The sequence below is a fragment of the Brachypodium distachyon genome, chromosome 1, assembly GCF_000005505.3.
Source record: "Brachypodium distachyon strain Bd21 chromosome 1, Brachypodium_distachyon_v3.0, whole genome shotgun sequence".
In the NCBI taxonomy this organism is placed as follows: Eukaryota; Viridiplantae; Streptophyta; class Magnoliopsida; order Poales; family Poaceae; genus Brachypodium; species Brachypodium distachyon.
Genome location: NC_016131.3, coordinates 30767030 through 30779213, shown reverse-complemented (window position 1 = coordinate 30779213; position 12184 = coordinate 30767030). Strand labels below are relative to the sequence as shown.

General features: G+C 47.1%; 1 protein-coding gene across 1 annotated transcript; it reads left to right on the top strand.

Annotated features, from left to right (window-relative positions):
* The first annotated feature begins 7584 nt into the window (after nt 1-7584).
* LOC100836621 (auxin-responsive protein SAUR32) lies at nt 7585-8603 on the top strand. The gene has a single exon (XM_010229165.3). The coding sequence runs from the start codon at nt 7883-7885 to the stop codon at nt 8255-8257; it is 375 nt and encodes a 124-aa protein (XP_010227467.1). The 5' UTR covers nt 7585-7882; the 3' UTR covers nt 8258-8603.
* Nucleotides 8604-12184: the final 3581 nt, after the last annotated feature.

The following is a 12184-nucleotide window of genomic DNA, read 5'->3' as shown; positions in this document are numbered from 1 at the left end:
TTGATGGTCAAACATTTATGTTTTTATCAGTTCAGAAAGAATATAAATTTGCTTGAAATCAGGAAATTTCTCGGTTATTTCTGTTTAAAGTAGTAATTTTTTTTGCAGGCAAGTAATTTAGAATGGACGGAGTACCAATTTATAATCTCTATAAAATTGAAGTCCAGCAAAAACAATAAATTTAGCAAATTCCACGCAATGCCCACGTCAGCATGGCCACGAAATGGAACACCCATGACAAAACTACTCTCGAAACTACTTCTCATACAAAATTCTTGTCGTGGTTTTGTTGGCAGGGAGTAAATTGCGCTTGGCAACAAATACGTACATTTACCATATCATGTGGCGACAAGAAAATAGTGTATTTCGCTTCCAGAGTCGGGACACATTGACTAGTCAGAATCTTTCACCTTTTCATGAGGGTGCCATTGACTGGTCAAATCACCATGCAGGTTAGGGCAAGTGTCTGCAGGTACATGCATGTGTGAGTGTGTGCGAGAGAGCTAAACGCCGGCCTACACAAACGGTAATGCTAAACCTTTTCCTTTTCACGTACACGGTACACGCATACCTTGACGTGCAGCAGTACGTGGTACACAAGCAACAAGCTAGAGGACTGCTGTGCACGTATATACGTACACGTACGTCAGCCTAGCTAGGTCGTCTACGACTCTACGGAGAATTTTTTATCTATTTAATTAATTCTTTCACACGCAATTCTCAAGTCTCATCTGGGGAACGTACGGGCATGCAGACGGCCGGCCGGCCGCTAGCAGGAGTAGAAGCAGGCAAGCCGCTCAGCTAGCCGGTGGCCGTAGGATCGTGGAGAATCTAGCTCGCTCGGCCATCGATGTCTTGACGTGAGTGTTCATGCAGCCATGCAGCCATGCAGCCCGGGTGCCAGAAGAGAAGACAAGAGAAGAGCCAAAGCAGCTTCCATATCCACGCATCGATCGCGTCTTGCACGATCCGGCGCCCAGCGCCCGGCCTTCATGTCATTCAAGAGGGAACAGTGCGATGCCTGCTGGCTTCTGCATATGCATGCCAGCTGGTTTGGGCCCAACCAATGCATGCATGGCACGGACGGTGTGGACTGTGCATCGTGGATTGCAATACTGGTTTTTTTTTTCCTTCCCCCGGAATCTCCTAAATTTCGACGGCGGGTGTTCCTGCAACTCAGTAGAATTTTTTTTTCACTCTGTTCATAAAGAAAACCGATTATGAGAACCATATATAATGTACGGTGTATGCAAAGAATTAAGCCAAGCTTAGCTCAGAGCAAAACCAGTTGGAGCAGCAGGTTTTTCTGCCGCGGCAGGAATCTGCAACTCAACTTCTCTTCGCTGCTGTGCTGCTGCTCTCTCACGATCTCTCTTTTCTTGGCAACAGCACGGACAGAAGGAAGGCAAGATTTTAGGGTCAGCCTGCCACTCACATGCAGGACCGACGTTTTCTTGCCAAAACAAACATGGGTTGCCAAAATCTTGGTGAAGGCTGCGGGGATTTTTTTTTTTTTACGGGAGGAAGACTGTTGGGCTGATTTTCATGGTTAGAAGTTCGATCAGCGGGCTATGTGTCCTGTCAAAATACAAAAGGCGGGCTATGTGTTTGACATCCCCACGCTGCGAGCGTTGCACAATGTTTTGAAAGCCGAAACAGCCCTTATTCCTGCTAGTAAAGTCTGTGCTCGGCCTATTTCGGCCTTCACGTTTTGTTTAGGGGATTTCGGCCTTCACATGATTCGGCCGCGGACCAAATCCTGTCAGCTCCTTCTTAGCCCGCTGCGCAACGCGGATCGAGTGTTCCCCGAGGGCCCTGGCCCAGGCCCAGTCGATCGATCTTTTGTTTCAGGTTTAGAACCCTCAGCACATCTGAACCATGAACTACGGAGTACAAAGATACCACAACACTCGAATACTCGATTAAAACATTCGTGATGTATCCATCAATCCATCTTGCAGCATCGCCTATAGACTGTAGTATCTCCATACAAAAAAAATCATAACTGTTCAGCATACACAGCAGCAGTGTTTCATCAGTCAGTCAGTGTTGCATACACTGTCCCTATAAAACCTATCACCCAAAGTGCCCCAATCATTCACCTTTGGCAGCATAAGAGATCTTCCCCAGATAAACCGAATCGAAGATCCACGAGGCGTAAGCGTGTTTGTTCTTCTCATCACTGAATTATGGGCTACGGATCGGTGTAGTAAAGGCTTGTCGTTGTTGCATGAGAGCTAAGCTATCTTACTCTTAGGCAGACAGCCATGATGCAGCTGCAGTAGCATTGTCTACTGCTACCAGCACTTGGCAGATGGATGGCTGGGAGCTTTTGCTTTCCCAGCTGCAATTATTCTCAAAGTGCAAACTTAAAGGAAAAATGGAAGGCCAAGTCTCGTTCCATGCTTAGTCCTTCTCATTATTAGATTGATCTTTCCTTCCTTCCATTTGTTATCTGATCGCAACCTTTCTCTCTTCTGAAGTCTTTCAGATTAAGCCCAAGGATTTCCCCCGAATTTAGCACGTGGACATGGACATTACAGTTTCAGTATTCCTTGTTTCTCCGACAATATAATTTGTTTTTGACCAAATAATAAAACTTCTGCAAAACTGTTCATTAGTGAGTAGTACTCTTTGGAGGAGGAAGCAAAACCGCAATGTTTTTCCAGAATACAAAGGCACAAAGCAAAACCAAAATGTGCTTCCTGTCCTTTTAGATACGGAGTAGTTAATTAGAAGAGAGAACTATTGTGGCATCTGCATCGAGCTTCCTGTGCTGGACAAATTTAGCAACGAGACGAGGAGCGGGGTTGACAATTGAACTTTCACATTATAACTGTAATTTAGCATACTACACAGTTTCAAAGTCCCTATCCGGGAGAGAATTTTTCTTTTCTGTTGTTGACAAATTTCCTTTGTAATAATGGAGGCACATGAGGGAGGGGCTGGATGTTTGACTAGCACAAGCACCCACCAGCGAAAACCTTAGCTGCTGCTTTGTTTCTTTCCGCGGCTAACTTTGGCTGAATTATTGGGCCAAAGCAAAGCAAAGTGATTGTGAGTGACCCAGGACCATACCTGATGGTTTTTGGTGTAGCTGCCCCTGCAGTACAGCCCAGGATTCTTGTTGTCCTTCCTGTACTCTGTCCTTTGATACATCATTGAAGGAGGGGGGACAGCCCTGGAGAAAATTCAATCTAGCCTATCTGTAGGTCAATGACATTTTAACTGAAAACTCAAGGGGGTAAATTAGCGAGAATTTCTGTAGGTCAATTCTTTTGTAAGCAAACACATTTTTTATTATCAAACAACATAGTTCTATTCTGCAAAATCAGGATTCAACATAGTATTTTTTGTTTCCGTTGAGACAATCAGACCGGGACAGTCTTCCGTTTCTTTTCGGCCGGCAGAACCGAGTGCATGCTTGTACAACTATATCCATACCCATCGAATCTATTATGCTAGCCGGCGTCCAGAGTCTCCAGACCTTGATATTGTACGTCAATTATTGGCAAAAGGAGAGCCTAAACCCATAAAAGGTACTCCTATAGACCTCTACGACAAATCTATGGAAATACTGGTGGTTGGAGTGCGCAGTTCAAACACTGCTAAAATGCAAGTGCCGTCTTGTTTGTGTCGGGACATAACAGACGTGCGTGACGTGCGTCATTTTCTCCCTTTACGTCCTTCTTGTCCTTTGTTCTTCTCGAGATTCTTCGCGCTCTGACGAACGATGAATGACTTCTAGGAAAAGAACAAGATCGATACCAGGTTCTCTCTTTTCACCGAACCGAGATTCTTCGGCTCTGATGAATGTGTATTTTGTTTTTTTATCGAACTTTTGACCAAGTATTACTCGATGAACGTGTGAATTATGTGAGATAAAAAAGGACCGTTGGAGTTTTGCACGCGCACATACGAAAATTTACACGGGTAGTGTGGTACACGCGCGCCTCTCTAACTTGAACTGCAGATTGAGCCGAAGAACAGGGGCTCATTATTACAGGACCAACCAGAACTTCCTAGACGCCGAACTGCAAACATGGCATACGTGGCGTCTGACCGATCCATTTAATCATTTCTGCTACGTGCTACGCCAACGAAAGCAGCTTTGACCCCTCATCGGCCACCGCCCACCGCTCAATTCAACCCCCGCACGATTTCCGGACGAGGCCAGACAACGATGACCAAAGCAAAACCCACGATCAAGCTCCGCGACAACACGTACGGAGCACAAATGACACGGGCGCCGCGTCCGTTTTTGGCAGAAGAAGCCGCGATCGAGCCGCCCCCCTTGGAGCCCCCGCCCGAGAGAGATCTCCATCTCTATCTCGCACCGCCGCACCGCACGCGCGGCACACGTGTGCTCCAGGTGGAATGAATCCTTGTACGTATCGTGCGTCGTGTTCCGGTACGTAGTTCGGTCAGCGGTGCCAACACCGCACCGCTCTCTCTCGCGTCTGCGGCGGTACCGTTGGTGGTTGGATCTTGGATTTGCGCGCCTGCGTGCCAGCGTTGCTCCCGAGGACACACGTGTGTTCCAAGGGCACTATGGTACTTCTTCTGCAGCTTCTGTTCTGATCGTCTCAACGAGAACAAAATATGGCAATCATTGTGCTTTTAGACAGACACACATACTTCACTGATGTAACTCTCCTCGCTGCAGCCGGCCCCGTCAAAAAAAATATTTGCAAGAGTGTTTTGCAATGATTTAAGTTAATTCGCGCATAACAAATCCCCATCATGTTGAGAAAATGGAACGTCATCCAAAAAAAAGCAAATCGCAACATGGAAATCGAACGTATGCAACGACAGAAAGACGCCCTCGCAACTTTAACACACCCTTTCGTGTAAGACTCCAAGAATAATCGCAACATGTTTAAGCAAGAACGCCGAAACAATCCGTGCGACATGGAAATAATAATCGTGAAACGCTAACCTTAATTTACTCTGTCGTCATTCGTTTAACTTGAAGCGCCGCCCTTGTCATCTCGTATGCAACGATAGAAAAACACTCTGCAACGCGAAAGCACCACTCCAAAAATAATCGCAGCATGTTGAAGCAAAATTGTCGAAACAATCCACGCGACATGAAAAATAATAATCCAAGATCATTCTTCATTCGTCATTCGTCAGAGCACGAAGAATCTCGAGAAGAACAAAGGACAAGAACAAGATCGATACAAGGTCTTTCTCTCTTTTCACCGAACCGAGATTCTTCGGCTCTGATGAATGTGTATTTTGTTTTCTTTGATCGAACCTTTGACCAAGTATTACTCAATGAACGTGTGAATTATGTGAGATAAAAAAAGGACCGTTGGAGTTTTGCACGCGCACTTACGAAAATTTACACGGGTCGTGTGGTACACGCGCGCCTCTGTAACTTGAACTGCCGATTGAGCCGAAGAACAGGGGCTCATTATTACAGGACCAACCAGAACTTCCTAGACGCCGAACTGCAAACATGGCATACGTGGCGTCTGACCGATCCATTTAATCATTTCTGCTACGTGCTACGCCAACGAAAGCAGCTTTGACCCCTCATCGGCCACCGCCCACCGCTCAATTCAACCCCCGCACGATTTCCGGACGAGGCCAGACGATGATGACCAAAGCAAAACCCACGATCAAGCTCCGCGACAACATGTACGGAGCACAAATGACACGGGCGCCGCGTCCGTTTTTGGCAGAAGAAGCCGCGATCGAGCCGCCCCCCTTGGAGCCCCCGCCCGAGAGAGATCTCCATCTCTATCTCGCACAGCCGCACCGCACGGGCGGCACATGTTTGCTCCAGGTGGAATGCATCCTCATCAACTCCAACCTTTTACATGTCAACATCCATTTTGGAGCACCAACCTTGTCAACTCGTGCTCGGATGCGATGAATCCGGTGCGATAGAGCCCTGCCACAACAAGCTAGCCCGACTCCGTCCACTCGTTCACCGTCTCTCCCGAGCTCGACGATGAGTGAATTTGCTGTTGGACCTCCAACTCCATGTGCATAGTGAGGCTATGGAAACAAGCTCCGTGAGCTCTTTCTGGGGTGGTGGTGATTGGAGGAGGAAGAGGAGGAGGCAAGCGAGAGAGGGCGAAACACGATAGAGAGACGATAACGGAAATGGTGCGAGATAGGCAATCTATTTATAACGGGTGTGGGAGGATAACATGCGGTGGCAAGCTCATCATTCACCCATGATCATATCAGATCAATCGCCTCCCACGCGTCCGATGCTGGCGATGGATCGGTGGGTCCAACATGATTGTTCCAAAATAAACTTTCCTAAATCTCCTACGCATAAGTTCAGAATAGCTAGTGTCTTTCGGCGCAACCACTCTCCATGTTGTCGTTTTGTTCGTGTTCATGCACATGATGGTTAGCGGAAACGAGTAGGGTGACATGGAAGGTGGCCAAGGCATAGGTTGCCTCGTTGAATGGTCATATTGTAGTCACGCCCAATAATATTTGGGCAAGCGATGCACTTGCATCACCCCCTTCCTATTTAGAATGGTGTCGTTTTCTAGAGACAGCATACTTCTCAGCATGTCGTATTTGATCGATGGCGATGACATGGGAAAGCGAGTACAATGTGCATGTAGGGTTCATAGTTAGCCCTCCAAACTAATGAAAATGTAATGATCTAATTCTAAGGATCATTTGGCACCGTAGACGTTCATATTTTGTATTATACGGCTGGTCAAACTTTCCAGTATAACTATGTATGTGCATATAGACATGCATAGATACCGAAATGTGATTAGAAATATGAACAATCTACACGTGAAAAATGTTCGCGCCTTCTAGTCAGAAAGAACAGAGCAATCTATGCTTTGGAAGAGAAAAAGAAAATCAATGTTCTCAAAGTGAAATTTCCAAACCACGTGGTTTTCGTGTTGACTGTTGGCGCAACGATAACAATATGGACATTGTGTTCTTCAATGCGAAAATTAACAAGTACACTTGGCAAGTGCATCGGCCATGCAGTCGATCGAAGCCAATGCCCGAGGAAGACGCTTCCTACTACATGCAGTATATTCCAAGTTTTCTAGTTTACCATTTCTGTGGCCGCGCTTCGTGCCACGGACAAACATCAAATGAATTGCGTGCCGTTGATAGAGCCAGCATCTAGAGCTCTACACTGTAGATCCGTAGCTGCAGCATCGCCAGAATTTAAGACCATGCAGTGCAACACACGGTATAATCATGCACGCCAGCTGCTGCCCTCTCGCTCTCTTTCACTCTCTACTCAAAGACACCGGGAGTACTAAATAAATAACACAAATGAGGAATTGGCTATCTTTAGAAAGAACCGGGGGGCTTATTTGTGGGAAGAAACGGGAAGGAGAAGCTCAGTTTCTGAAGATCTACAAAATCGACACAAAACAGGACGTAAATTAACACGGCCGGGGTAAATCATCAATGAAGGAAATTGATTAGCAAGATTCATCTGCCTGAATCCTGATGCGGCGCTGTGCATGCAACATTGATGAGCAGCAAAAATATTTTTTTCTAGATACCGAAAAAACAAAATCGAAAAAAAAGAAAGAAAAAAGAGGATAATAATTAATAGTCCCCGGATGGCAACAAAAGGCAGCAGTCCATCCCCCCTCCTCATATACCACGCGCTTCCCTTCCTCCCGGTCCCGGCAAACACACACACACACAGAGCCAGGGTAGTAGCTGCTATCTAGAGCCTCAGGCGCCGTATAGCCCGAACCCCAAACAAAGCCAATTAAGCACGCATCCCCAAGGCTCTTCGATCTCGATCACCATGAAGCGGGCCTAGTATATAGCAGCCGTTCCGTGGTCCTCTCGCCGTCCGTCCGGCCGGCCCAATTTTGACTAGCAGCTAGAAATTAGGCGTGTTTGTTGGTTGGACCTATACATGGGTGCAAAGCACCTGCTGAGGAAGCAGCAGTCGTCGACGGCGGGGTCGAGCGGCGGCGGGGGGATGCCGCCGAAAGGGTGCATGGCGGTGAGGGTTGTTGGGCCCGGGGAGGAGGAGGAGAGGTTCGTGGTGCCCGTGGGGTACCTGAAGCACCCGCTGTTCGTGGCGCTGCTCAAGGCGGCCGAGGAGGAGTACGGATTCGAGCAGCAGGGCGCCATCACCATCCCCTGCGGCGTCGACAACTTCCGCCGCGCCCAGCGCATCATCTCCTCCCACCTCGGCGGCGGCTCCGGCGGCCTCGGCGGCTCCGGCCATGGCGGCGGCTCCTCCGGGAACCTCCACTCCCACATCGCCGCCTGCTTCAGGGCTTGAGGATCGGTCGCGCGTCGTCGTCGTCTTAATGCTGCCTTCGTTGTTAAGTCGCGTCTTCTGTTCTGCTAGTCTGTCGTCGTCGGGATCTCGCTCCGGTTAATAAAACCAGGGCTAGCTTTTCTTAGAGTTTAAGTTAGATGGGGGAGCGATAGTATGATCGAATCAAGGGTACGATCATGCATGGTTGAGTTGTAGTAGTCGCCCGCGGATAGATCTGCGTCTTCCTGGGAAATCGACGGATCACTAGGGTCCTGTCTGTGTTTACAGGTTGTGTTACTGATGATAATGGTGAAAAACTGAAGATCAAAAGGATCGTCATGTTAATTTAATCTCCAGTGCTGCTCAATTAGCTAGAGTAACCAGATGCTGTACTCTTGTTCTGTTCCTTTCCTAGTTTCCTTTTGCGAATTCCTTTTGCTTTCGGATCGTGTGGTTGGTAGTACCCTCTTTTCAAAGCAAAAACCATTCCTTGGAAGGATAGTACTTCTTCTTCTTCAGGATATGTATCATACAGACAGATACATACACACATACGGATGGAGGTGCAACTAATATAAGTACGCAAATTAAGAATATTATTAAGAGGTTAATTAATTTCCAAGCGAGTACTCCAAGTTGAGACACAAACAGGAAAGAAAAACAAAGAGAGTTCGAAGTCTGGAGCTTAGCTAGCAAAGCCTCATTTTTCTTTCTTTTTTGGGCGTTCTATGACTCTCATCTTTCATTTGTCCTCATCTCTCCTGTCTCTCTCCATTAATTCCGCCCCTAATATGATCAAGCAAGGGATTAGTGCTGGCTCATGATTACTTATTCTCTACTACTGGAACCTACGGTACGAAACTGATGGACAAGTGTACGTACGTAGGCCACCATATGTGTACAACATGCCCCATTTGAAAACATCGGGGTTAATTCATTTCGGGAACTGCGAGCAGATTCTTGTGGCAGAGAGGCCTGCCTGCCTGGCTCAGTCAGAAGAGAAGGGTCTACTATCTGACAATCTGACAGTGAGGGCGGCGCCGCAGTAGGAAGGAAGGATATGGGTTTATCCCGTACTGATGGAGTGAGACAAAGCTTCTTCGGCCGGAAGAACAGGCAGTACGAGAAAGCAAGGTGGTACCGACTACGCGTGCGGATGGATACACTACCTTATTTTATTTCCGCAACCCTGTCCTAATTCTTGGTGATTAAAATGACCTCGACCTGTGCCCTGGGCAACCAGGCCTCGAAGGCCCGTCCTGAAAGCCCGGGCTGGGCTGGGGCTCCAGATTTCTGTCCAAAACTTGCAATAATTAATTCATTTTTTGTAGAGGCAGATATTATTAAAAAATTGACCCGGTCAAATATTATTTAATTATTTTTTGAACTGATGAAAGCTATTTTCTGGCCTTGAAGTGGGTTTGGGCTTGGCATTTTACTACCGGTTTTTGCCAAGCATATGACCCAAAACCTGGCCCGGCCTGAGGTATGCCTAGGTTAGATGCCACCAAATTGCAAAACGGGTTTTCGCTAACAACTCCTGCTCTGGTCTTGTTTGGAGCCACTCTGAAATTTTGGGTATTCTAGGGTTTTCTTTTCATAAATGTCATGTAGTAAAAATGCTTAAGATGCAAAAAAACTTCAAATATGTTTTACTATTTTTAATTCACCTAGTGATATTGAATTTTTGGAGATAGTTTCTAGGTTGACCAAGTTACACACAATGTCTTCAATGTCTAGTCCATTTACTCAAATTCTGTTGGATAGAGAATCAACAGTAGCATTGTCAACTTGTAAATTAGAATTTATCATTTGACTTAGAAATAGACACTCTCGATCATTTTGTAGCTCATAGAAAGAAGAGACCTTTATATTATGGCTGCGAAATTCTTTTGTGAACGAAAAAGTAGCCAGTTTTTCATGGAAATTTGCAGGTTTTGCACACTACAATATATACGCTGCATCTAGAAGAAACTTTGTAATTTTAAGAACTGTCCATACCTCAAGACGAAATAAGAGCACGTGCTTTATAAAGGACTTCTGCCCTGAATGGAACATGACCAAAAGGCTAACATGTTTGACTGTCGTCAGACAAGAGCGTAAAGAAAATGCAACACATGCCGACATTCGTGTGAGTTTTTCAAAAGAAAACTCAGCATGCATGCACGTGAGGTTTTTGAGGCGTATGACGTCACACATTGGAAATTGCCTAGAGAGAGTCAAAGGACATTCATTTTAGTACTTCTAGCCCCAGTAACTTGCGCCGCATTGATTTGATCTTCTCCGGCAGAACTTTCCCCTGCTTTTGTGACATATAAAATCGTGGGTCTTCTCCAAATCCCTCCCTAGCTGTCCTGTGTTTAGAGCATGATTAATAATGTAGCCCACTAATGGCTATAAGGTTGTGCCATGTCAGCTACAGCCATCACAAGATTAATAGTTATAGTCTGCTGCTGGCTGTAACACTACTACAGAAAACCCCATCCGTGATTCTCCTCCAGTGACGGTTAAAACGGACCAAAAAACACACCGCCACTGGAGGCCTCTCGAGGCATCCACGAGCGCCACCAGTGGCGGTGAATATTGTTCTGAAACAACTCACCGCCACTGAAAATGACCATGGAAACCCTAACAATCACCAGTGGCGGCCGTAAAAAAAACCCGTCACTAGTAGACCACTCGATACATGATGGTACTACTCAGTCTCAGTGCCCTTCCCTGAACCCCTTAAGCACCGCCCGATCACTCGTTTAGAACTCAACCGGAACGGGAAACGCACTGAGCACTGAGTAGTAACCACCGGTAGGTGGGACGGCGGAATCCCTTTTATGCTGGTCGGAACTCCTATAAACTAGCGAGGTGGGACTAAACAGGGGAAACTAGTGGGAGAGCATCAGTGGCGGGCCTAATGTTACCCGCCACTGGTGACGCCTCCAGTGGTGGTTTATTTTTCCGCCCGCCGCTGGAGGTTTCCAGTGGCGGTTTATCCGTACACCCGTCACTGGTGACCTTCCTATATATAAGCACTGTGTGAGCCCGAAGCTGTTCGAGCTCGCGCGTCTGTCTTGGGTCAGCTGCGGCTCTGCTCCTCACCGACGGCGAAGCCCTGCCAAAATCGATGGCAGCGGCTCGAAGGTAGCTCTCCCCCCATCTCCTTCTTCTTTCTCTCCCTTATTCCTCCGCTTCTTCTTCTCCAATTTGGCAAAATCTCCATTAATGGCGCCGTGTCCGCTGGCAGGAAATTCGGCCCCGATCTCTCTCTGACGGCTCTCCCGGGCTGCCCCCGCTGTCTCTGGAGATCCCCCTCACCCTAGTGAGGGCCCTCCCTCCCGGATCCCTCTCTCTCTCTCGTTTTAATTTTGCTCCGATGAGCTCCCTCTCTCTCTAGCTCTCTCTCTCTCTGCAGCTCTCTCTCTAGCTGCTTATGCGGGAGCTTAACCCCTGGGGGTTAGCCCTAGGGTTAAGCTTAACCTCGGGACCGGTGTACGTGCATGTTAAGCATATTAAATGTGTGTTGACACCGGCCTTCGTGCCGTGTATTTTTTATGTATGTGATGTGATACCGGCCGTCGTGCCGATGTGGGTGGGGTAATTTGTTTTTGATGCAGGCATCGAATTTCGTAGTGCAAAATGATATTTTTTTAGCAAAGGTCATGCCGAAATTTTCCATTTTTGTCGATCAAGCTGATTTGTTTATTTTCTTCAAAAAATTGTGTTGTAGCTCGATGGGCCGTGCTTGGATGTACGAGGACAGGTTACGTGTTGAGTGGATAGAGCGGCTGAAGACTTTTGTCGATGTCGGCGTGGAAGATATGCATAGGAAAGGGGGTGATAAGATGTGTTGTCCCTGTGTGAGATGTCGGAACATCAAGCTGTACGAGCTAGAGGATGTCGAGATGCACTTGCTCATGCGGGGATTTGTGTCTGGTTATTCAAGGTGGACTTCTC

What these genes read in the sequence shown, in the direction of transcription:
- LOC100836621 (XM_010229165.3), top strand. Translation starts at nt 7,883, where the DNA reads ATGGGTGCAAAGCACCTGCTGAGGAAGCAGCAGTCGTCGACGGCGGGG.